This window comes from Pleurodeles waltl, chromosome 2_1 (assembly GCF_031143425.1).
Source record: "Pleurodeles waltl isolate 20211129_DDA chromosome 2_1, aPleWal1.hap1.20221129, whole genome shotgun sequence".
In the NCBI taxonomy this organism is placed as follows: domain Eukaryota; kingdom Metazoa; phylum Chordata; class Amphibia; order Caudata; family Salamandridae; genus Pleurodeles; species Pleurodeles waltl.
This window is the reverse complement of record NC_090438.1, coordinates 322,585,155-322,611,800: the sequence shown is the minus strand read 5'-3', so window position 1 is coordinate 322,611,800 and position 26,646 is coordinate 322,585,155. Positions and strand designations below refer to the sequence as shown.

The 26,646-nt window shown below is 46.4% G+C and overlaps 1 protein-coding gene across 4 annotated transcripts in view; it reads right to left on the bottom strand.

Annotated features, from left to right (window-relative positions):
• Positions 1 to 26,646, bottom strand: part of IL13RA2 (interleukin 13 receptor subunit alpha 2) — a 623,741-nt gene that overhangs the window by 359,968 nt on the left and 237,127 nt on the right. For all 4 annotated transcript variants that reach the window (XM_069212556.1, XM_069212557.1, XM_069212559.1 and 1 more), the window contains exon 4: positions 9,587 to 9,740. In XM_069212556.1, coding sequence (XP_069068657.1) covers positions 9,587 to 9,740 — 154 coding nt within the window. The remainder of the gene's footprint in view (positions 1 to 9,586; positions 9,741 to 26,646) is intronic.

The following is a 26,646-nucleotide window of genomic DNA, read 5'->3' as shown; positions in this document are numbered from 1 at the left end:
TGTGGGGTTTCAGCCTGGCGACAAAGTGAGGGTAATGGAGCCAGTAGAGCTAAGGACTCTCCAGGACCTCTGCACTGGCCCATTTGAGATAAAGGAGCATAAAGGGAAGTACACTTACTTAGTGGACCTCCAGTCCTCTAGGAACCCCTTAAGGGTGCTCCATGTAAACAGACTAAAGCCTCATTTTGAGAGGATTGAGGTCAACATTGCTTCTGGTGACAGATGAAGGTGTGGAGGAGGAGAGTGAACCTCTCTGCCAAGGAAGGTGATGGGTCAGTGGAGGGTGTCAATCTCTCTTACTCCCTGATTCTGGACCAGCGAGGGGACAGCTACCAGTTACTGGAGCAGTACTCCTCCCTGTTTTCCCTCACCCCTCGCTCACACACTTGTGTGTCCATGATATTGACACAGGAGACAGTCCCCTTGTAAAGAACAACATTTACTGAATGTCAGACAGGGTGAAGGCCATCATCAAGGAGGAAAGTGCCAAGATGCTGGCTCTTGGGGTGATTGAGAAGTCCAGCAGTCCCTGGTCCAGCTCTGTGGTATTGGTTCCCCAGGTTGCCGTCCCTGGTGCCAAGCCAGAACTTAGGCTCTGCGTGAACTACTGGGGTCTCAACTCTGTCATGAAGACAGACACTCACCCCATCCCCCAAGTTGATGAGCTCATAGATAGGCTAGGTGCTGCCAAATTCCTCAGTACCTTTGATCTCACATCAGGGTACTGGCAGATCGCCTTGACTGAGGGGGCTAAAGAGAGATCCACTTTTTCTACTGAGGGACATTACCAGTTCAGAGTAATGCCCTTTGGACTGAAAAATGCCCCCGCCACCTTCCAATGGTTAGTTAACGGGGTCCTAGCTGGTAAGATGAGTTCTGCACTGCCTACCTATATGACATTGCCCTCCACAGTTCCAGCAGGGAGGAACACCTGCTCCACCTCCAGGAGGTGCTTCAGGCCCTGCAACAGGCAGGCCTAACAATCAAGGCCAGTAAGTACCAGATTGGGCAGGGTTCCGTGGTGTACTTGGGACACCTACTAGGTGGTGACAAGGTACAGCACCTCCAGGCCCACATTGGGACAATCACAGCCTGGCAACCACCTTGAACCCAAACAGAAGTGAGAGCCTTTTTAGGCCTCACTGGATACTACCATAGGTTTGTTAAGGGTTATGGCACCATGGTGGCCCCCTTAACAGAACTTACTTCCAAAAAGCAACCTAAGTTAGTAAATTGGACAGAGGCTTGTCAGAAAGCCTTTGACTCTCTAAAGGAAGCCAGGTGCACTGCACCCATGCTCAGGGCCCCTGACTACTCCAAGGAGTTCATCATGCAGACAGATGCTTCAGAGCATGGTTTAGGGGTGGTTCTAGCACAGCTGAATGAGGAGGGCCTAGACCAACCAGTACTCTTTATTAGCCGAAAACTATTACCAAGGGAACAGAGGTAGAGTGCCATAGAAAGAGAAGCATTTTCTGTGGTCTGGGCACTGAAGAAGCTGAGACCCTACCTGTTTGGGACTCACTTCCAGGTTCAGACAGACCACAGGCCCCTCAGATGGCTCATGTAGATGAGAGGTAAAAATCCTAAACTCTTGAGGTGGTCCATTTCCCTACAGGAGATGGACTTTACAGTGGAGCATCGCCCAGGGACTGACCACGCTAATGCTGATAGTCTCTCCAGATACTTCTGCCTTAGTGATGAGAGCTCCCAAGGGGTTGAGTAGCTCTCCCCACTTTCAGCCAGAGGGGACATATGTTAGACCTGACAGCCTTACAGTGGTCATCCCCCAACTTTTTGCCTGCCCTTCACTTTCCTGATACTCTTTTTGCTGGTTTTAGGACTCTGCGCACTTAACCACTGCTGAACCAGTGTTAAAGTACATATGTCCTCTTCCTTAAACATGGTAACATTGGTTCATTCTCAATCGGCATACTTGATTTACTTGTAAGTCCCTAGTAAAGTGCACTACATTTGCCCAGAGCCTGTAAACTGAATGCTACTAGTGGGCCTGCAGCACTGATTGTGCCACCCACATGAGTAGCCCCTTGACCATGTCCCAGGCATGCCATTGCAAGGCCTGTGTGTGCAGTTTCACTGCCACTTCGACCTGGTATTTAAAAGTACTTGCCAAGCCTTAAACTCCCCTTTTTCTCCATATACATCACCCCTAAGGTAGGCCCTAGTTAACCCATAGGGCAGGGTGCTACACATGTACAGATGTTTAATATGTGCTGGTAGTGGAAAACTCTTAAATTTGTTTTCCACTACTGTGAGACCTGTTCCTTTCATAGAATAACATTAGGACTACCCTCATATACTTTTTGAGTGGTAGATTCTGATCAGAAAGGGGTAACCAGGTCATATTTAGTATGACCAGAATGGTAATAGAGAATCCTGCTGATTGGTGAGGTTGGATTTATTATTACTATTTTAGACATGCCACTTTTAGAAATTGAGCATTTCTCTGCACTTAAAATCCATCTGTGCCTTACAGCCTGTCTCCAATCCACGGGTAGGCTGGGCTGGTTGACAGTTCCCTTGTGCATTTCACCCAGACAAGCACAAATACAGGATACTAAGTCACACCTGCACTCATCTGCATACTGAATGGGTCTTCCTCAGCTAGGAAGGTGAAGGGCCTGACACATTTCAAAGGCTAGTGGCATTCCCTCAGACAGTGGACTGCCAAACCCCCTACTCAGACCCTAGCGGACAGACCTGTACTGAAAGGGACCTTGTGCACTTCAACACCACTCTTTGAAGTCTCCCACACTTCAAAGGCATTTTGGGGTATATAAACTGGGTCCCTCACCCCACCAAACCAGACACTTCTGGACCTGAACCTGAAGCCTGTCAAGAGGAACTGCCTGTCTGCCCAAAGGACTCATCTGGACTGCTTTTCTGAGAAGGACTGCTACGCTGCTGTTGCCCTGCTGCCTTGCTGCCCTCCGACTTTGCTAAGAAGTGCTCTCCACAGGCTTGATTGAGCTTGCTTCCTGTTTTCTGAAATCTCAGAGCCAAAAAGACTTGATCTCTTGAGGAAACTCCTTGTGCACTGAAAATAGACGAACAGCTTGCCGGAAACGATGCACAGCCTGGCTTGCGATGAGAAGATCGCCGCACAGTCGAACCAGAATGACGCAGCCTGACTTCCTGAGTGAAGAATCGATGCAGCGCCTTCCTTGCACTGGAAATTCGATGCAGAGCCCTACCGGATTGACGCACAGCTGAACCCGAATGACGCAGCCCGACTTCCTGAGTGAAGAATCGATGCAGCGCATGCCGTGCGACAGAAAATTTGACGCGCCGCCATAGTGGATCGACATAACGCCAGTGACTTCATCCTACATGCTCAGGATTTCCATGCATCGGCCCTGGGTGTCAAAAAGATCTCCGCAACACAGTGAGGAACCAAGACTGCACACCAGAAATTGACACAAAGCACCTTGCAGCATTGAAAGAAATGATGCATTGTCTGTTCTGTGCCAGAAAATCTGAAGCATACACTATTTTTACACACACCCCCTCCTCTGTGGTCTCAGTGCATGTTATTTTTGACACAAACCAGTATTGCACAAATATTTTACACATTGCCTTCTAAGTTAAGCCTGACTGCTCAGTGCCAAGCTACCACAGGGTGGGCACAGGATAATTTGGATTGTGTGTAACTTTCTCTGACTAGGATTGGGTCCCTATTTCGATAAGGGTGAATACCTCTGCCAACTAGGGACCCCATTTCTAACAATATGTATTGGGGATCTTCAGAACATCTAGTCCACTCCTGGTCAATCCATCCTCAAAGGTCCTTGGGAAACACCAAGGTCCACCCTTAGGGAAAGGGAACAAGAACTTAAAATCCCTTTAGTCGGAATGTTTTGATATTTTTACTTATCCTTGTTCCTGCTCCCAATCACACAAGACTTCCTGAAGGCAGGACTATTGAATCTTCTGCACTACCAGCATGTGGAGCTACTGGACTGTATATGGACAAGAAATTGGCCACTGAACGAAAGATTCCCAAAAATCTGCAAGGAGTATTCTGAACATGTTCGGGCAGTAGATGTAACTTCTTTAGTCTAAGGTCCTACTAAGGAAGTTACCTTTTGGAGATCATAAGGAAGTATTATACTTAGAACTAAATACCTCTTTGAATTATGCCTTGGCATTCCTTAGCTTGTTCATCATAATCCCTATGTAAATTGGGTTATCAGGACTATATCACTGACCTCTCAATTTTGCCATGAGAACAGTTACTCCACAGGTGGTGACTGGTCACCAAGGGATCCAATCAACTCAGTATATACAGTATCCATATAACTTTGAAAAGCTAAAACAATTGACCTTAACCTCTTATTAGAAGCTAGAGTTTGCCATTGCTCTTATACCTGCGACTTCTGTGTTATTCAGGAGAATTTACTCTTTGCCCCAGGCCAAGAAGGAAGTCTTGAGACAATATCTACATGAGAACTTGCAGAACAGGTTGATTGTTCACCTGCTTGAGTCTCAATATTTTTCATGGCAAGGAAATCCAACGAACAACAATCCTATATTGTTTACATGAGACTAAACAAGATCACTGTAAGGGATCAAAATCCATTTCTTCTCATGGATATTCTAGAGTCACTTAGAGGAGCCCCAATCTTCACCAAGTAAGATCTTCGGGGGCCCTGCAATCTTTTACAACTAAGGTTTAGTGACAAATGGAAGACAGCATTTTGAACTTCACTGGGCCATTTTGAGTATGGGGTAATTTCCTTTGGGCTGTGTAATGAGCCTGCCATTTTCCAAAGATTCATAGACAGTATTTTTTCAGACTTCCTGAATCAGTTTGTGGTCACATACCTAGGCAATGTTCTGTTTTACTCTCAGAATCTATCAAACCATCATCAGTCCATCTGTCCAGCCTTATCACATATGCAAATAATTGAAATTGGAGAAATGTGAGTTTGATCAGTCTGAATAAGTTGAATACTCAGGATTTCGCCTGAATGCTCGTGGAGTTTCTATAGATCCCCAAAAGAAGGCAGCTTAATATTTCTTAGGCTTCGCTAATGTCTACCTAGAGTTTATCAAAGACTTCACCTAGATCATCAGTAGATCACCAGTAAGGTAACTTGCATACTGAAGAAAAACAATCTCAAGCACGATTGTCGTTGGGACACCAAAGCTGAGCAAACGTTCAACAAACTGAGGTTGTGCATGGTCGCTTGGTTTTATCACACGCTTCTGTCAGCATGTTACTTTGCTTCTAAAAAGTAGTCGGGGAACACACTATTGAATCTGATGATAATAATTTTGTCAATAAAGACATTGAGAAACAAATTGTTTTCGATGAAGCCTGAAGGTGCCCATTATCTCCTATTTTGGGGTAATCTTATAAAACATTCAGGCATTCCTATTTCCAGGCCTATCAGTATTTAATTTTCTATATTATTTCCTTGTCAAATAAAGATGCTGTGGTCCCTTTGGTTCTTTATCTTTAACCCATACTTGATGTGCATTGTTCTTTTTATTTACTGCCTTTTTTTTCCTGCTAACATAAATGTGACAGATATCCCATCCACCATATTGCGATCTCTGTAGGCTAAAATGGGATTGTAATGCAATAGATGGGATATCCATCATGTTTGTGACTGAGTACCCCCTTCTGCCAAACTCTAAATCAGGCCCTATTTCAGCTAGTGGAAAAACAAACATATTTCAGAGATTCAACAGCCTGTATTTGTGAAGAACACCTGAGGACATGTATTATGGAACCTTGCGTAGAGATTAATAACCTTCTAACTTAGACATTCTCCCATGTGGTGTTTGGTATTGCTCATCAAGTGGCTTGAGATATTAGCCAGAAATAGAATATTGGGTGCTTAAGGAACTTAATTAAAGATAATATTGTATCTTCTGTTCAAACTGCTCATTTTGTATGGATGGGTATTTTAGGTGGTGTAATCATAGGTGGTTAAAAGACACCTATTTGTTTGTCCTAAATCATACGTTTTTTAGATTCAGGTTTGCCTGCAACGTTTCTAACCTGGTTAGTAAATAAATGTCTAATGTGTTAGCAAGGGTAAAAATGTAGTTATTTACGTGTATTGTATTACCACAGTATCCCACAAATTTTGGACAGCTATGCCCCAATAGTTCATTCTTACATTGAACACACAGATAGCTATTAAACTATCTGTAAACATAAAGAGTAACTTGCAAACTCTTGCAGGAGAAGCACTAGGATTGTGTTGTGGTGTGCACCTGTGATAGAATAGTTATCTGTTTTCATGTGCTTGTACAGTCTAAATTGTATACATTTAACGCTGAGTTTCTCCGAATTAGTGCATGAGCTGCAGACAGTCTCCCTCTGTTCCCAAGGTGTGTTGTCATGCAGTAACTCGTAGACATGTTGAGTTTAATGACTGTGCTGTAGAGCGTATAATCACACAAAGCGAAGGCTAACAGGTTTGCCCTGCACTAGAACAGCCGTTCATGATATGACTCCTGATGGTGTGAAGAACTGGATTGACAGTGTGTGATATTTTAGTAATTCTACTACGATTGGACCATTAGTCGTGCATGGGAGGCTCATTCCTTGTTTTGCCAGCCAGGTTTCTCCCATTGGCTGTAGGGTAAAACAAATATGTATTTATGTTGTTCTTCTCACTGAACATTTGAATACATGAACGACTGTCCCCGATAAAGGGGGCACTGAATATGCTAATTTAAGACCAGTGTCACTCAGAGTTTCGGGCTGACTGGTATCTTAAATAGTTGAAGGGCTGCAAAATCAACCTTTTAAAAGCTGGGCAGTGGTCAATGGTTGCTTCTGACCAGAACTGTAATGGAATAAGATGTTTTTGACTGGAAATGTTTGTATCTAAAGTTCGTACACTGCAAAACAGAACACAACTAAATAAAATAAAACAAAATACAATGCAACAATAACATAACATGGCAAAATACAAAAAACAATCAAAACAGAACGCAACACAGCAAACACAGTGGAACATTAACTCAAGTAAAGCAGCACAAATACACAACAACACAAAAAATGAAACTGTGCCACCATAACAAATTACAACACGACAAATGCCTATAAATGTTCTTGACACAGATTGCCAACATCACAACTGTGCTTTTATGACATGGCGGTAGAAGTTGATGACACCAAGCACTGCTTAATTGACCACCAAGAACATATCATAGAGTCAAATAAAAACGTTTTGAGATCTGGTTCCTGTTTTTCGAAAGGATAAGAGTGAACAAGATATTTGGGGATAAGTAACACAGCACCAACACTCCTACCACACCTTGCCAACATAGAACAGCAGCAGCGGTTTCTTTCTGCAAGAGGTGTTGCATCGTGACGTTAATATGGGCAGAATAAAGAACGGTACACTGCAAACTGAAACAGGTGTAAAATACTGCTCAACCCAATTGTACTAATTTTATCAGTACAGAAAAAATGAAAGATTGAGTTAGCCCTACAAACGTTCACACATATGCAATGCCAGCTACTTGCAGATGCCTGCAGCAGGTACACAACACCCTGAACCTGTTGTAAGGATATTACGTTGTGACCTGCAAGTTATATAAAAAAACACCGAAACCCACTCTTCTCTCTGATTACTCTCATTAAGATTTGAACATGTGATCCTCAAATAATAAGCAGGCTACGCTGAAGGTAAATTTGACGTATAACATTGTTATGGTGACTTAAACCTAAAAGCAATGAATTACAGTTATCTGTAGTAAGTGTATTAACGAACTGAGGTACACCATGACACCCTGAGAGTTGCTAGATACACACAGATGTCTTTGTCACCTATGGGATACTAACATTGCTGCTAAACTTCATGTCTTGCCAACAAGTGCCTTGTTAAACACAAATGAAACTATGTGCATGCACATTCATTTGTAAAAAAAAAAGGTGTCACAAAGAAGCAAGAAAAGGAGCAAGTCACTATGAGGCAGGGCAGTACCTAATCTATGGATTTTGCTGTAAGCAAATATGGCAGCCAATACCAAGGGCAGAGGATTAGCTTCCAGAAATGCATTCTTGGCAGTTGGATCTTGGGGCACTGAGCTGGCTCTGCAATGTCTGTTGGTTTTTCTCATTGATGATTTAACTAAGAGGTTTAAACATTTTTCTTTTTTGGATCAGGAACTGAAATGTATACTGTATAGTCACTGGTTTACCAAATAAGAAGTAAATATGCACATGTTTAAGTATTTCCTTGAATGCATGCAAATGTAAAACTTTTTGAAATTCACAAACATTGACAGGGGAAGGCTTGTAAACCTGTGCCAGTGTCAGGTTTCCAGGCATAATACTGGCAATCACACACACAAGATGGGATGAATGTCTGCAAATAGTCTAACCACTGACAATCTCGCAGGGTAGCATTCCAAGTAATGTATTTTCTTGTTTGGGCTTAGCAAAGGCACACATGGTGGTTGAGCAGTGCTTAATTTGTTTTTTTTAAAGTGCCAGGGGGCCACTGCAGCTTGCACCACCTATTGCCCCTTCCAGTGCTGCCAATGGCAGACTAAGACAACTTCTAAACATTACACTCTAAAAGTGCGGCATTTCAGACTATTCTAGCCCCTTCCCCCCCATAAAAAGCTATTTGAATGGCTTGGGCAGCAGGTATGAGTACATTTTAATATATACTGGATTAAAAAACAACTGTTGTGCCAGAGTTGATAATTAAGGGCCAGTGCCAAGCACTGGAAACCACCAGCTTAAATTAGGTAATGTAGTGGAGGACTTTACATTCATCACCCTGCCTGCAAAATCTAGAGATCTCAGCTGGCCCCACAGATATCTCTATACATTGTCAGGATCTGCCATCATGGTGGTTCCTGTCAAAGTAGGAAAGGTTTGCTCTGAAAGTTCTAGCAAACATTATGGACAGACGTCAAACTTTTCCAAAGTTTATGATTTTTCAAAAACAAACTCCTAAAGCAGGAATTTGTTTTTTGAAAAATAAAAAAATAATGACTCCTCCCCCCCCCCCCCACCCCCCCCATCATTGGAGTTATCTCTCATGGTGTGAGGACAATTTTTCTGTTTTTTACTCTCCCTCAAAGCAACAGTTAAAGACAAATTAATCTGACTGTCCATTCTAAATAGGACAGACCTTCAGATGGCTTACCTCAGATGGCCCCTATTCCGTCGGAGGAAGTATTATATTTACAGAATTCGTTTTACTTTGTCAGCATAAAATGTGTGCTCCACCCAAAACAAAATCAGGCTGGCTGACCCTGAGCTTGGTGTCACCACTGTAAACTCTGAATCAGCCCCAGAGGCCCAACTCCTGGAAATAAGTACTAATCCTGCTCCCCCTGGGAACAGCCCACCCCGAAACGTGACCATCTCACCCATTCACCCTGCGGCTCACTATTTGTTTTAGTTAGGAAGTTTGAGATTCACTCCCCCGAATCTCACTGCCCAAGCTAGACCCCTTACCTAGTGGCAAGCACTTTTAAAATAGGCATGTACATAGAACAGATTTGCTGTGAACAATATTTATTGCTGCTATAACTATATGTAAAGGCTGTCAATCGAAATTGATAGTGCATATTTCCTAACCTTGAAAGGTGGGCTTGAAGTGAGCCTCAGTCCATTCGCTCCGCACAGCAGATCCGTTTGTGCAGTTCCCTTGGACCACGGTCTGTATCCGCGCTACCAGTTCTTTATTGAGATTAAATCCATCGCTGTATTGAAAGCTCCTGGTAAGAACAGTCTGGGTTAAAAGTAAAGAGAAGTATTCAGCTTTGAGGAACGTCATGCATTGCAGGCTGCGTGAGCTGTGGGACCAAACATAAATACTTTTTTTTTTTTTTTAGAAAGTGTTAGTTCAGTTTTACAAAACTAAACGTATTTTTATACACAATACAGTTGGGTTATTTCGTCCATTTAACACCGCCTGCCTTTTAAAAAATACCATGAATAGGTTCATATTTGTCCCATGCATCAGCTGCTTGAAAATCTCTCACACGTTTTTGATTCACACCTTAAAACTAAAATGGACCCCACGATATGAGTGAGTTGGCATTCCTTCAGAAAAGCGCCAAATGAGGTTTACTAATGGTCCAGTTTTATTGTACCCGTGTTCCAAGGTTCAGCAATATCACATGCATTTGCCGGCAACTCGTCACCTTCTGAAAGCTAGTTGAATAGTGACAAGAATAACAGTTTTACATACTGACATTGGTGCGGGATCGCATTTTTCTCATATTTCTGCATTTAATACCGCATTACATAGCAGACAACTCATCTCTCAATAGTTTCATTTAGTCTAGTTTCCCACATTGCCCTCTGAGCATTACACAGCTAATCCGTAGTAACATCCTATAAATAAGCACTCAGGGCAACATTTTCTCCAATTCAAAATCACTACTTTTCAACCCTTCTTTATAATACTTGGGGAATTTATAACTTTCCCTAAAATATTCCAGAGCTGGAGTTACAATAGTAAGTAAGCCTCCTGGAATATACAGGGGAAAGTTGCTCTTTCCCCAAACCCTCCCATTGAAATAAATATGGCGAAGAGCCCATCGCCAGTTGCAGGTGGGCACCATTAGTCGCTCCACCGTGGTGGGGTGAGGGCCTGAGGTGGGTAATGACTGGAAGTGGGCATGGGGTATGCAACCGGAAGTGGTCGTGTGGGTCATGGGGCAGAGGACGATCCTTTAAAAGTGGGTTATCACCTGCTGGCCCCCTTTTTGTCCCCTGATGTGCTGCAACATGCAGGTCACGGACTGAGTTCCCTTGCCTTCCAGGTAAGTGAGCAGCATGGGGGGTCTTGACGTAGCACTGGAATTCATTTTATAATGAGTTTAACAGGGGCATTGCATAATGATTGCGCGTATTTGCTCTCTTTGAGGCCATTATTTGTCCCAACATATTAGGGTCACCAGGGTAGGGCACGGCACTTATACAGTGGAAGCCGTGCGGCCATGACCATCTGCGTCTCAAGTATTTGTACCTTTGCAGGATTTTCTGTTAGCATGGTGGAACTGCACTGTACAATCGGTAATGGCCTGTGCGGCAGATCTCTGAGTAGCACTGAAGATGGAGGATACTTATTAGAGTTTTCGACTTCGAGGTGCGGTGATGGATCAGATTAAAAGTGAGGCGAGTGTTCCGGTGAACAATGTCCTTTGGTCGAGGTGCCTCTACACTAAGGGTAAATGAAGGATATTAGCATTTTTTTTTTTTTACCAATTTCTTTATTTTACAAGGCTGTGAGATCCTAGAATAGATATTAAAATACAACGGGGAAAAATCGCTTTCTATAGCTGCATAACAACTTTTACACTTGACCACTTTTCAGCCATGGATTTTTTAGTCAGCACTAATGATCGTTGTCACTTGTATCAGTTACGCTGGTTACAATGAATTGTATATCTACAATGGAAATTTTCTGTTGCATTTGCTTTGAGAAATTGAGCGTTCTCGCCATCTAGTGGCCACAATAATTAATGGGTATCTATGCTATGATAAGTAGTTGCTTGACCGTGAAAAGGGATGAGGGAGCTCATATCAGGGGGTCCACAATAATTTAATACAAGCTACTAAATGTTCATTGTTGTTTTTAAGTAACACGTTTAACCCCTTCCCTGTCAGGCATTTTCCTCCTCAGGTGCCACGCCTTTTTTTGGCTATTTGGGGAAGTATGCGCTTAAGCCCTCATAACTTTTTGTCCACATAAGCTACCCTCGCCAAATTTGCGTCCTTTTTTTCCCAACATTCTAGGGATTCTAGAGGCACCCTGACTCTGTGGGTTCTCCTGAAGGAGACCTAGAAATTAGATAAAATACAGTGCAAATTTCGTTGTTGCCCCAAAAAAATTGGAAAAAAGGGCTGCAGGAGAATGCTTGTGTTTTTCCCCCTGAAAATGGCATCAACACGGGGTTTGCAGTGCTAAAATCACCAGCTTTCCAGCTTTCAGGAACAGACAGACTTCAATCAGAAAACCCAATTTTTCAACACAATTTTGGCCTTTTACTGTGACATACCCCATTTTTAATTTTTTTTGTGCTTTCAGCCTCCTTCCAAGCTAAACAGTTCTGAAAACTAGACACAATTCTGAATTCACCAGGGGGGGTAATTTGTGTAGATCCAACAAGGTTTTCCTATAGAAAGTAACAGCTGAAATAAAAAAAATATTGAAATTGAGGTGAAAAATACAGCCATTTTTCTGAACGTTTTACTCTGTAACTTTTTCCTGCAATGTCAGATTTTTGAAAACAATATACCGTTACATCTGCTGGACTCGACTGGTTGCGGGGATATATAGGGTATTTCGGTTTATCAAGGACCCTAGATACCCAGAGCCAATAAATGAGCTACAATTTGCAATGGGTTTTCATTCTATACCGGGTATACAGCAATTCATTTGGTAAAATATAAAGAGTGAAAAATAGGTATCAAGAAAACCTTTGTATTTCCAAAATGGGCACAAGATAAGGTGTTGAGAAGCAGTGGTTATTTGCACATCTCTGAATTCCGGGATGTCCGTACTAGCATGTGCGTTACAGGGCATTTCTCAAATAGATGTCTTTTTTACACACTGTCTTACATTTGGAAGGAAAAAATGTAGAGAAAGACAAGGGGCAATAACACTTGTTTTGCTATTCTGTGTTCCCCCAAGTCTCTTGATAAAAATGGTACCACACTTTCGTGGGTAGGCCTAATGCTCGCGGCAGGAAACGCAACATGGACACATCACATTTTTACATTGGAATCTGACGTGTTTTTCGCAAAGTGCCTACTGTAGATTTTGGCCTCTAGCTCAGCTAGCTCCTCGGGAAACGAACCAAACCTGTGCATTTTTTTAAACTAGACACCTAGGAGAATCCAGGATGGGGTGACTTGTGGGGCTCTGACCAGGTTCTGTTACCCAGAATCCTTTGCAAACCTCAAAATCTGGATACAAAAACACTTTTTCCTCAAATTTTGGTGACAGAAAGTTCTGGAATCGGGGGGGGGCCACAAATTTCCTTTCGCCCAGCGTACCCCCAAGCCTCCCGATAAAAATGGTACCTCACTTGTGTGGGTAGGCCTAGCGCCCATGACAGGAAATGTCCCAAAATACAACGTAAACACATTACAGTTTCCCAAAGAAAACAGACCTGTTTTTTGCGAAGTGCCTAGCTGTGGATTTTGGCCTCTAGCTCAGCCAGCACCTAGGGAAACCTACCAAACTTGTGCATTTTTTAAAACTAGACACCTAGGGTAATCCAAGATGGGGTGACTTGTGGGGCTCTCACCAGGTTCTGTTACCCAGAATCCTTTGCAAACCTCAAAATGTGGCCAAAACTACCTTTTCCTCACATTTCAGTGACAGAAAGTTCTGGAATCTGAGAGGAGCCACAAATTGTCTTCCACCCAGCAAATCCTCAGCAAACCTCGAAATTAGCTAAAAAATCAAAATTTTCCCACATTTCTGTGTGGGATCACAGCACCGGGATAAATTTCCTACCACCCAACGTTCCCCTCAGTCTCCCAGTAAAAATGATACCTTACTTGTATAAGTGGGCCAAGTGACTGCGACAGGAAAGAGCCAAAAAGATGTTGAAATTGAGGGGAAACCAAAGCGGGCCCAAAAGGGTAGCTTGAGAAAAAATATTTTTAGGCTGACAAGTGGGGCAGAATCTTTATCGGTATAGATGAGACAATGCTGAGTGGTAGGAATTTTGTGGATTCCTGCAGATTCCGGAAGGTTTCCTCACAAAAATGTGGAAAAAATGTGTGATTTCCAGCAAAGTTGGAGGTTTGCAGGGCATTTTGGGTAAGAAAATGGTGCAGGGTGCATGTGAAGCACACTCACCCAGATGTTTAGCTTTCAGATGTGTCTAGGTCTTGTGGATTTTTCTACATGGCAGCGTCCCACAGTCCAAAAAGTGCAGCCCTCACCATTCCAAGTGGGATGATTTTGAGAGTTAGCCAAGCTCTCATGGCCCAAATGTAAAGCCAAACCCCAAAATAATCAAATATCCCCTTGCTTGCTGTGGGATAAAATGTTTTAGTGTGGGTTGAGACTTGAAAGACTGTTACCCCCTTCAGTTGGGATGGGGACATAACCATGCCATACTGGTTGGTAGCCACCACCACACTATTTTTTATTTTTTTTTATTCCCTGGCACCTAGTATACTTTCTGCCCCCCCCCTCCCAGGTGTGTATCGGGGTTGTTAGACCTGACAGCCTTAGGGTAGTCACCCCTAACTTTTTGCCTGCCTCCCTCCATTTTTTTGGACACTGTTTTTGCTGGTTTATAGACTCTGCGCACTTTACCACTGCTAACCAGTGCTAAAGTGCATATGCTCTCTCCCTTAAAACATGGTAACCTGGAATCATACCTGATTGGACTATTAATTTACTTATAAGTCCCTAGTAAGGTGCACTTTATGTGCATAGGGCTGGTAAATTAAATGCTACTAGTGGGCCTGCAGCACTGGTTGTGCCACCCACTTAAGTAGCCCCTATTTCCTTGTCTCAGGCCTGCCATTGCAAGGCCTGTGTGTGCAGTTTCACTGCCACCTCGACTTGGCATTTAAAAGTACTTGCCAAGCCTAGAACTCCCCTTTCTCTACATATAAGTCACCCTTAAGGTGTGCCCTAGGTAACCCCTAGGGCAGGGTGCTGTGTAGGTAAAAGGCAGGACATGTACCTGTGTAGTTATATGTCCTGGTAGTGTAAAACTCCTAAATTCGTTTTCACACTACTGAGAGGCCTGCTCCCTTCATAGGCTAACATTAGGGCTGCCCTCATACACTGTTGAAGTGGCAGCTGCTGATCTGAAAGGAGCAGGGAGGTCATATTTAGTATGGCCAGAATGGTAATACAAAGTCCTACTGACTGGTGAAGTCGGATTTAATATTACTATTCTAGAAATGCCACTTTTAGAAAGTGAGCATTTCTTTGCACTTAAATCCTTCTGTGCCTTACAATCCACGTCTGGCTGGGCTTGGTTGACAGCTCCTTGTGCATTCACTCAGACACACCCCAAACACAGGGTACTCAGCCTCACTTGCATACATCTGCATTTTGAATGGGTCTTCCTGGGCTGGGAGGGTGGAGGGTCTGCTCTCACACAAAGGACTGCCACACCCCCTACTGGGACCCTGGCAGACAGGAGTAAACTGAAAGGGGACCTGGTGCACTTCTTAGCCACTCTTTGAAGTCTCCCCCACTTCAAAGGCACATTTGGGTATAAAACAGGGCCTCTGCCCTACCTCATCAGACACTTGCTGGAGAAGAAACCTGAACCAGAAACTACATCCTGCCAAGAAGAACTGCCTGGTTGCTCAAAGGACTCACCTGTCTGCTTTCTACAAAGGACTGCTGTCTTGCTGTTGCCCTGCTGCCTTGCTGAACTCTTGTCTGGCTGTGAAAGTGCTCTCCAAGGGCTTGGATAGAGCTTGCCTCCTGTTCCTTGAAGTCTCAGGACCAAAAAGACTTCTCCCTTTCACTTGGACGCTCCGTGCGCCGAAAATTTCGACGCACAGCTTGTTTCGCGGCGAGAAAAACGCCGCACACCGACGCTGATCGACGCGACGCCCTCGGGACGATCGAGACTTCGACGCACAACCTCGCAAGGACAAAGCCGCCCGACTTTCCAGGAGAAATCGACGCGACGCCTACCGTGAGCGCGAAACTTTGACGCACGGCCTCGCAAGGACAACACCGCCCGACTTCCAAGGAGAAATCGACGCGACACCTGCCGTGAGACCAAACTTCCGACGCACGGCCTCGCAAGGACAACGCCGCCCGACTTCCAAGGAGAAATCGACGCGACGCCTACCGTGAGATCGAAACTTCGACGCGCAGCCCCGCAGAACGACGCGCAGCCGGAAAACAAGCAGGAGAATCCACGCACAGACCCGGGACATCTGGTAATCCCCGCGATCCACGAAAAGAGACTGTCTGCGCGCCGGAAAACGACGCCCGACTTCCCCGCGTGGAAAAGAACGACGCAAGTCTTTGTGTGCTGAGGAGAAATCGACGCACACACCCTTTTTCCACGCATCTCTCCACCTGTGGCCCTCTGAGGAGATTTTCCACCAGAAACCAGGTACTTTGTGCTTGAAAGACACTTTATTGCATTCTAAAGACTTAAGACACTTTATATCACTTCCCTGTGATATTTCTACAATTTTCCATTGCAACTTTATTCTTTTTGACCTACAATTATCCTGATAAATATTATATATTTTTCTAAACACTGTGTGGTGTATTTTTGTGGTGCTATATGGTGGTATTGTATGATTTATTGCACAAATACTTTACACATTGCCTTCTAAGTTAAGCCTGACTGCTCGTGCCAAGCTACCAGAGGGTGGGCACAGGATAATCTTGGATAGTGTGTGACTTACCCTGACTAGAGTGAGGGCTTTTGCTTGGACAGAGGGTAACCTGACTGCCAACCAAAAACCCCATTTCTAACATTGGTGATCAGCGTGAGGATAGGACTTGTATTTGTGCAGTGACATACAGTAGCTAAGTATCTCACTACCTACCCACAGTTGAAGGTCAACTTGGTTTTTATCTCTTTTTGAAAATCCGTTTTTTCCTGACAATTTTCAAAAACTAAATCCTCACTCAACATGTCTCTGACTGGGTCTCAGACAGGGGACTTTGACCTAGTCCAGTTGGATACATACACGGTCAAACAACTAAGAGGATTCTGCAGGGCATTAAGGGTACCCACCCAAGGGACCTCCAGAAAGGAGGACTTTCAAGTGGCGCTGAGGGCCTGGGCAGAAGCCCATTTAGAGGATGATGAGGAAGGGGAGCCAGAAAATGGCCCCTCAGAAGGATTTTCACTATCTATGGATGGTGTTACCACTGCAATTGTGCACCCTTCCAGACCAGGGAGCAGTGTCTCCATGCAAAGCCTGACCGCAGAGGAAAGGAGAGAGGAAAGGGAGTTCCAATTGCAAATGGCAAAACTGAAAATTGAGGCGCAACAGGAGGAGAGGAGGGCAGAAAGAGAAGCCAAACAAGCTGAGGCTGAAAGAGCAGCCAAACAGATTGAAGCTGAAAGGACAGCCAAACAGATTCAAGCAGAAGCTGAAAGGGCAGCCAAACAAGCAGAAGCTGAAAGAGCAGCCAAACAAGTGGAAGCTGAAAGAGCTATGGCTGAAAAGAAACTATTGTTGGCTCATGAACTGAGTCTCAAGGAGCTGGAGATCAAGGCAAGACAGTCTGCATCCAGCAATAATGGTGGCAGCATACAGACAGGACCTGCTGGAGAAAAGAAGGTTCGTATACCCAAAAATGTGGTGCCCAGTTTTGTGGTGGGAGATGACATAGATAAATGGTTAGCTGCTTATGAAGTTGCACTAAGGGCTCATGAGGTTCCTGAAGGGCAATGGGGGGTAGCTATGTGGGGTTATGTGCCGCCATTGGGGAGGGACACACTTCTCACATTGGATCCACCGGATCAAAACACATACCCACTCCAGAAAGCCACTTTACTTGCCAAGTTTGGGCTGACCCCTGAGGGTTACCGTCAGAGGTTCAGGGACAGCACCAAACAAACCACACAAACATGGGTAGATTTCTTTGATTTCTCTAGTAAGGCACTGAATGGATGGGTGCGGGGCAACAAAGTAGCAGATTATAAAGGTTTATATGACTTGATCCTGAGAGAGCATATGCTTAATGTTACTTATACAGATTTGCGCCAGCACCTAGTGGATAGTAAGCTGACTGATCCCAGGAAGCTTGCTGAGGAGGCGGACCTCTGGGTTAGCACCAGAGTGTCCAAAAAGGTACCTGGGGGGGACTCCCACAAAGGTGGTCAGGGTTCCCAACAGAAGAAAGAGGGGGGAGATAAACTTACAGATAAGGAACTCTCTAAAGGCCCCCAAAAGAATTCCCAGGGAGGGGGTGGCAACCCTTCCTTTTCCAAATTTGGGAAAAAGCCAGGGACATTTGACAAGTCAGGAAAATCTAGCCCCAAATGCATGGAGTGTTACCAATATGGTCACTACAAAGGCGATCCACAGTGCCCCAAGAGGGCCCCGTCCACTACCGGACAGGCACCTGGGTTGACTAGTGTAGCACTCGGGGGGGAGATGGACCCAACTAGCTTTGGGGAGCAGGTAGAGATTTCCCTAGTGTCCCTGGGAGAAGGAGAAATGGTGCCCAAGGCCCACATGCCCAGAAATACTTCCAAGTACCGGCAGTGGGTCACCATTGATGGGCAGAGGGTGGAGGCTCTGCGTGACACAGGAGCCAGTATGACTACTATCAAGAGTCAGCTGGTGTCAGCAGAGCAGATAGTACCTAATACATTCCACCAGGTCAGAGTCGCTGACAATCGCGAGAGCCACCTACCGGTGGCTCTGGTTCCCTTTGAGTGGGGGGGGGTCTCTGGTACTCTGAAAGTAGCTGTGAGTCCTGCCATGCCTGTAGATTGTCTGTTAGGCAATGACCTTGAGCACACTGCTTGGAAAGAAGTGGAGCTCAGGTCTCACCTGGAGATGTTAGGGTTACCTGAGTGGGTCTGCATGACCACACGGTCCATGGCTGACCGAGAGGGAAGTCAAGGGCATCTGGAGCCTGGAACGATGGCCCAGAGAGCTGCCAGGAGGAGGGACCAGGGGTGCGGGAAACCGGCCCCCGCTGTTCCCACAGTGGCTGACGGGGCTCCTGAGGAGGAGGCTTCCGAGCCAACTGGGGAAGACATTGCCGCCCTAGGTGACTTACCTGAGCTTGCTGGCTGGCAAGTTGAGGGTGGACCCACCAGGGAGGAATTCTGCAAGGCGCAGAAAGAATGTCCCACTCTAGAAGGTTTGAGGAAACAAGCCTCAAACCAGGCAGCCGGCGACGCCTCTGGCGATCACCACCTATATTGGGCGAATGATCTCCTCTACAGTGAGCCTAAGGTTCCGGGCTTTGGGGCAGCACGTATGCTGGTGGTCCCCCAATGTTACCGAACCTTCCTACTGGGTCTGGCTCACGACATTCCCCTGGCAGGACATTTGGGGCAGGGCAAGACCTTTAACAGGCTTGTCACCCACTTTTATTGGCCCAAAATGAGGACACACTCAGACAAGTTCTGCAGATCCTGTCCTACCTGCCAGGCCAGTGGTAAAGCAGGAAAAAGGGTTAAAACCCCCCTGATTCCACTTCCTGTCGTTGGCACCCCCTTTGAAAGGGTGGGCATCGACATTGTTGGTCCCTTGGACCCCAAAACTGCCTTAGGCAACAGGTTCATCCTGATTTTGGTGGACCATGCCACCCGTTACCCAGAGGCAATCCCTCTGAGGACAGTAACTGCACCGGTGGTGGCCCGAACCCTGATGGGGATATTTACCCGTGTGGGATTCCCCAAGGAAATAGTGTCTGACAGAGGCACTAACTTCATGTCTGCATACATGAAGTCTCTGTGGGATGCGTGTGGTGTAACTTACAAGTTCACCACACCCTATCACCCCCAGACGAATGGTCTTGTGGAGAGATTCAACAAGACCCTGAAAGGCATGATTGGTGGCCTCCCTGAGGCCATGAGGCGTAAGTGGGACGTCCTCTTACCATGCCTTCTCTTTGCTTACAGAGAGGTCCCCCAGAGAGGGGTAGGGTTCAGTCCCTTTGAACTTCTCTATGGGTACCCTGTCAGGGGACCCTTAAGCATTGTCCAGGAGGGATTGGAGAAAGCTCCAAAGACACCCCCTCAGGATGTGGTCAGCTATATGTTGGCCCTCCGCAACCAGATGACCCGCTTCTGGAAAGAAGCCCAAGATAACCTTGAGGCCAGTCAAGAGGTGATGAAACAATGGTATGACCAGAAGGCCACCCTGGTAGAGTTTCAACCTGGAGACAAAGTGTGGGTAATGGAGCCAGTAGAGCCCAGAGCTCTCCAGGACCGCTGGTCTGGCCCATTTGAAATAAAGGAGCGGAAAGGGGAGGCCACTTACCTAGTGGACCTCAAAACCCCTAGGAATCCCCTAAGGGTGCTCCATGTGAACCGACTAAAAGCTCATTTTGAGAGGTCGGAGATCAACATGCTTCTGGTCACAGATGAAGGAACGGAAGAGGAGAGTGAACCTCTCCCCGACCTCCTCTCTGCCCAAGAAGGTGATGGGTCAGTAAGCGGGGTCATCCTGTCTGACTCCCTGACTCTAAATCAGAAAGGAGACTGTTATGAGCTGTTGGAGCAGTTCTCCCCCCTGTTCTCCCTTACTCCTGGGCTGACCCACCTCTGTGTTCATGATATTGACACCGGTGACAGTCTCCCTGTGAAAAACAAAATTTACAGGTTGTCGGATAAGGTGAAGGCCAGCATCAAGGAGGAGGTCTCCAAGATGTTGACTCTAGGGGTCATTGAGAAATCCAGTAGTCCCTGGGCCAGCCCAGTGGTATTGGTCCCTAAGGCTACTGCCAAAGGTGCGAAGCCAGAACTCCGGTTCTGTGTGGACTACCGGGGTCTCAACTCAGTCACCCGGACTGATGCTCACCCCATCCCCCGAGCTGATGAGCTCGTGGACAGGCTAGGCGCTGCCAAGTTCCTGAGTACGTTTGATCTTACTTCAGGGTACTGGCAGATCGGCCTAACTGAGTGGGCCAAGGAAAGATCCGCATTTTCAACCCCGGATGGCCATTACCAGTTCCGGGTGATGCCGTTTGGGTTGAAAAATGCCCCCGCTACCTTCCAACGGTTGGTTAACGGGGTCCTAGCTGGCAAGGATGCCTTCTGTGCAGCCTACCTGGATGACATAGCTGTCTACAGTTCCAGCTGGGAGGAACACCTGCTTCACCTCAAGGAGGTGCTTCAGGCCCTGCAACAGGCAGGCCTGACCATCAAGGCCAGTAAGTGCCAGATTGGGCAGGGTTCCGTGGTGTACTTAGGACACCTAGTGGGTGGTGGCAAGGTGCAGCCACTCCAGGCCAAGATTGAAACTATCAAGGCCTGGCAACCACCCCGAACACAGACGGAGGTGAGAGCCTTTCTAGGCCTCACAGGATACTACCGCCGATTTGTCAAGGGCTATGGTACCATTGTAACACCCTTGACAGAACTCACTTCCAAGAAGCAACCTAAGTTGGTGAATTGGACAGAGGCTTGTCAGAAAGCCTTTGACGCCCTGAAGGAAGCCATGTGCACGGCCCCCGTACTCATGGCCCCTGACTACTCCCAGGAATTTATCGTGCAGACAGACGCTTCAGAGCATGGCATAGGGGCAGTCCTAGCACAGCTGAATGAGGAGGGCAGAGATCAACCGGTAGTCTTTATTAGCAGAAGGCTATTACCACGGGAACAGAGGTGGAGTGCTATTGAACGAGAAGCTTTTGCTGTGGTCTGGGCACTAAAGAAGCTAAGACCCTACCTGTTTGGGACTCACTTCCGGGTTCAGACAGACCACAGGCCCCTCAGATGGCTCATGCAGATGAGGGGTGAGAATCCAAAACTCTTGAGGTGGTCCATTTCCCTACAGGGGATGGACTTTACGGTGGAACATCGCCCAGGGGTTGACCACGCCAATGCTGATGGTCTCTCCAGGTACTTCCGCCTTAGCGATGAGAGCTCCCAGGAGGTCGGGTAGCTCTCCCCACTTTCAGCTGGGGGGGACACATGTTAGACCTGACAGCCTTAGGGTAGTCACCCCTAACTTTTTGCCTGCCTCCCTCCATTTTTTTGGACACTGTTTTTGCTGGTTTATAGACTCTGCGCACTTTACCACTGCTAACCAGTGCTAAAGTGCATATGCTCTCTCCCTTAAAACATGGTAACCTGGAATCATACCTGATTGGACTATTAATTTACTTATAAGTCCCTAGTAAGGTGCACTTTATGTGCATAGGGCTGGTAAATTAAATGCTACTAGTGGGCCTGCAGCACTGGTTGTGCCACCCACTTAAGTAGCCCCTTTTTCCTTGTCTCAGGCCTGCCATTGCAAGGCCTGTGTGTGCAGTTCCACTGCCACCTCGACTTGGCATTTAAAAGTACTTGCCAAGCCTAGAACTCCCCTTTCTCTACATATAAGTCACCCTTAAGGTGTGCCCTAGGTAACCCCTAGGGCAGGGTGCTGTGTAGGTAAAAGGCAGGACATGTACCTGTGTAGTTATATGTCCTGGTAGTGTAAAACTCCTAAATTCGTTTTCACACTACTGAGAGGCCTGCTCCCTTCATAGGCTAACATTAGGGCTGCCCTCATACACTGTTGAAGTGGCAGCTGCTGATCTGAAAGGAGCAGGGAGGTCATATTTAGTATGGCCAGAATGGTAATACAAAGTCCTACTGACTGGTGAAGTCGGATTTAATATTACTATTCTAGAAATGCCACTTTTAGAAAGTGAGCATTTCTTTGCACTTAAATCCTTCTGTGCCTTACAATCCACGTCTGGCTGGGCTTGGTTGACAGCTCCTTGTGCATTCACTCAGACACACCCCAAACACAGGGTACTCAGCCTCACTTGCATACATCTGCATTTTGAATGGGTCTTCCTGGGCTGGGAGGGTGGAGGGTCTGCTCTCACACAAAGGACTGCCACACCCCCTACTGGGACCCTGGCAGACAGGAGTAAACTGAAAGGGGACCTGGTGCACTTCTTAGCCACTCTTTGAAGTCTCCCCCACTTCAAAGGCACATTTGGGTATAAAACAGGGCCTCTTCCCTACCTCATCAGACACTTGCTGGAGAAGAAACCTGAACCAGAAACTACATCCTGCCAAGAAGAACTGCCTGGCTGCTCAAAGGACTCACCTGTCTGCTTTCTACAAAGGACTGCTGTCTTGCCGTTGCCCTGCTGCCTTGCTGAACTCTTGTCTGGCTGTGAAAGTGCTCTCCAAGGGCTTGGATAGAGCTTGCCTCCTGTTCCTTGAAGTCTCAGGACCAAAAAGACTTCTCCCTTTCACTTGGACGCTCCGTGCGCCGAAAATTTCGACGCACAGCTTGTTTCGCGGCGAGAAAAACGCCGCACACCGACGCTGATCGACGCGACGCCCTCGGGACGATCGAGACTTCGACGCACAACCTCGCAAGGACAAAGCCGCCCGACTTTCCAGGAGAAATCGACGCGACGCCTACCGTGAGCGCGAAACTTTGACGCACAGCCTCGCAAGGACAACGCCGCCCGACTTCCAAGGAGAAATCGACGCGACACCTGCCGTGAGACCAAACTTCCGACGCACGGCCTCGCAAGGACAACGCCGCCCGACTTCCAAGGAGAAATCGACGCGACGCCTACCGTGAGATCGAAACTTCGACGCGCAGCCCCGCAGAACGACGCGCAGCCGGAAAACAAGCAGGAGAATCCACGCACAGACCCGGGACATCTGGTAATCCCCGCGATCCACGAAAAGAGACTGTCTGCGCGCCGGAAAACGACGCCCGACTTCCCCGCGTGGAAAAGAACGACGCAAGTCTTTGTGTGCTGAGGAGAAATCGACGCACACACCCTTTTTCCACGCATCTCTCCACCTGTGGCCCTCTGAGGAGATTTTCCACCAGAAACCAGGTACTTTGTGCTTGAAAGACACTTTATTGCATTCTAAAGACTTAAGACACTTTATATCACTTCCCTGTGATATTTCTACAATTTTCCATTGCAACTTTATTCTTTTTGACCTACAATTATCCTGATAAATATTATATATTTTTCTAAACACTGTGTGGTGTATTTTTGTGGTGCTATATGGTGGTATTGTATGATTTATTGCACAAATACTTTACACATTGCCTTCTAAGTTAAGCCTGACTGCTCGTGCCAAGCTACCAGAGGGTGGGCACAGGATAATCTTGGATAGTGTGTGACTTACCCTGACTAGAGTGAGGGCTTTTGCTTGGACAGAGGGTAACCTGACTGCCAACCAAAAACCCCATTTCTAACAGGGGTTAATTGCCCCACCTGCCCACAGGAGGGCAGAACAACTTTGGCCCCATTTATTTGGGGTGGGGGTATGACCATACCCCACCATCTTATTTTGAAAAAAAATCTTCCCTGGTCTCTGGTGGGTTTCTGCCCCCCTTGGGGGCAGATGGGCCTTCCAAAAATAGGCCGATCTGCCATGGCCAACAGTAAACCAAACAAAGCACACACATACACACACACCAATCCCTGGTGTCTAGTGGGGGGGAAGAATTGGCCTTAGATTAAATGGCCCCCATTGGGGAGCGACCCTTGCCCAAGGGGCCACTCGCCTTCTTTGTTTACCTAAAGTAAACAAAGTCCCTGGTGTCTGGTGGGCATTTCTGTAGCATGATCACTTTGCGGTCGTGCTACAGGAATGCACAGAGAGACATGAAAACGGAAGGAAAAGCTGTTCATTCCCTTTTCATGCCTCTCTGCCTCCCGTGCCCCCATACCAAGGAGAAACAAATCAATTTCTCCTCAGGTCACACTGCAAGCATTGCTTCCAGCGCAACAGGAGTTGTCCTCTGATGAGGTCACCACACGTTGGCGCGCTGACGTCATCAGATGTCACTTTGGGGGTGGTAGGGGAAGTGATTCCCCTTCCAGCCCTTCCCTAGGGGGGATTAAGGGGAGGCCCTGGGGGGGGCAGCCCTTCCCCCGAGGGCCTATACCAGGACGTAGTGGTTACGTGTGTGGTCAACATCTAATCCACTCAAACAGATAGCATTCTTGAGGGTCCAGGACCATTTCCGGAGGTAAGGTGTCTAAAGTTGTCTACCTCCCAAAGGCTAGTCTAAAAGTGTGGCCATGGGTAGGGGTCCAAGTTGGCTGGGCTCGGATTTCATGTTAGTGATACATTTTCGGTTATCAGAGGCCAGGCTGCAATCTAGTGGCACAGAGCCAGGGATGGGCTTAGGTGGACTTTATCTTGGCTTGAACTAGAGAAGACAGACATAACGTCTTAGGATGGATCTCTTGGGGGTAAGATGAGCTATAAGGGCACTTTGTACCATCACTTCTAAGGGCTCTTTAGCTTGTCCGTAGTCTCTACCATGATTAGTGAAGGTTTGGTACCTCATAAACACTCTGTATCATCAGTAATAAGGGTTTTGTTACTTTTCAGGTGGGCACCTAAGCGAGCGCACTCCTGCAGTGAAACGTTTGACCAAGGCAACTCAAGAGGTCCAAGATGGGGTTTACCGTACAGCACAGGGGCAGCTCATGAAATTATGGGCAGCAACATGGAAAAAGAATGGACTGGGCCCTCATGAGAGCCGAAAACGATCCAAGAGCAGCAGAAGTGGCCACCAGCTCTGAAAAGCCACCAAAGAGGACACCAGCTAGTTTCAGAGAGGCCTCTGTAGGCTCGAGAGAGACCATGGTAACAACAATATCCCCAAGTATGTGTAGCAATAACAAGTGCAGAGGGTGAGTTGCCAGCATCCAGTCTAGGAGGGGGATACAATGTGGGTAGATAAGCCTCGATTTCCCCAGAGGGTAGTGGGTTTAGCAACACCAACTGGGGGTGGTAGGACAGCAAGCAATTGTTATTTTGCCTACCAAACATGCCAAGGCAAACTCAGTGTGTAGCGAATCCTAGTTCGTGTCCATCTTCCAGACTGTCTTTGGAGTCATCCCGTCAGCCATCCATTTGCTCTTTTCAAGTGTGTTTGGTGGCTTTCCAATTATTTTGGCTTTGATTGGCGGACTACTACTGCTATTCCTTTTGATTCGCAGTGGTTGTTTCTTTTCAGCTACGCAGAGCAATGGAGCCACTCCCACCAACTCCACTGTGCCGTGAACGCATGGTTCGGATCTTTGGTGCACCCTTTCTGGTGGAATTGGAGCATGACTGGTCGTTGTCATTTCGGCTCCTTCTCTGGTGCGTACAACCAGTCTTCCACTGCATATAGTGCCTCTTTGAACATCCGCCTATGGTCTGTCTTGCTGTTGCACCGACATCTCCTGTGGACCACAAACTGCTTATGTCCCCGATGAGGGTTCATACACAGTCATGCCCCTTGAGACTGAGGTTGCTCCGCGAGGCCACCTATGAGCCTTTCGTTTTGAGTTCTACCATGGACGAGGACACTGCAACCAATGACGTTACACCAGAAAGTACTGCTCTGTGGATCTGTTTGTCCGTCCAGCACTTGATTTAACACCAGATGATATTAACTCATTTTTGAGGTCATTGGTTGGTGACTTCGATGACACTCTTCAAGATCATGCGTACAGCAAATAGTTTGATGAATTGGCTTGCCATTCCGATAAAAAATATTGTGCATTTAAATTGACTTGCTTTGGCACGCTGTGCTTGTCATGGTTGACATTAACATCTCTGTATGTATTTTAGCAGAATTGTTTTTATTACCTTTTTAACACATTTAAAAGATTTTTTTAGCTGGTTTTTATTCTTTTAGCTTTTTAGTTCAGAGCAATTTTAGTGTTTGGGTTCCTGTACCTTCGTCATACCTGTTACGGCAATGGGGAGGGTGTAGTGAATCCTAGTTTGTTTTTAATGGAATAACAGGAGTTAGCTTAGCCTCCGGCTTGCAGACTCGTGCCCCCATCACCTAGTGACTTTTTACCTACTTAGCTTGCTCTGTCTTAGCCCATTTAATTCTTCTAAGATGGCTGCCTTGTTTATAGTTAGGCCACTTGTTATGATTTACAGTATCAGTGTCACCGCGCTAAGGCGTCAAGATCAAGCAACAAAGACAAACAAACAGTAGGTGTTCACATTTAGGGATTTTCCTTCTCTATACGTTCAAGGGAT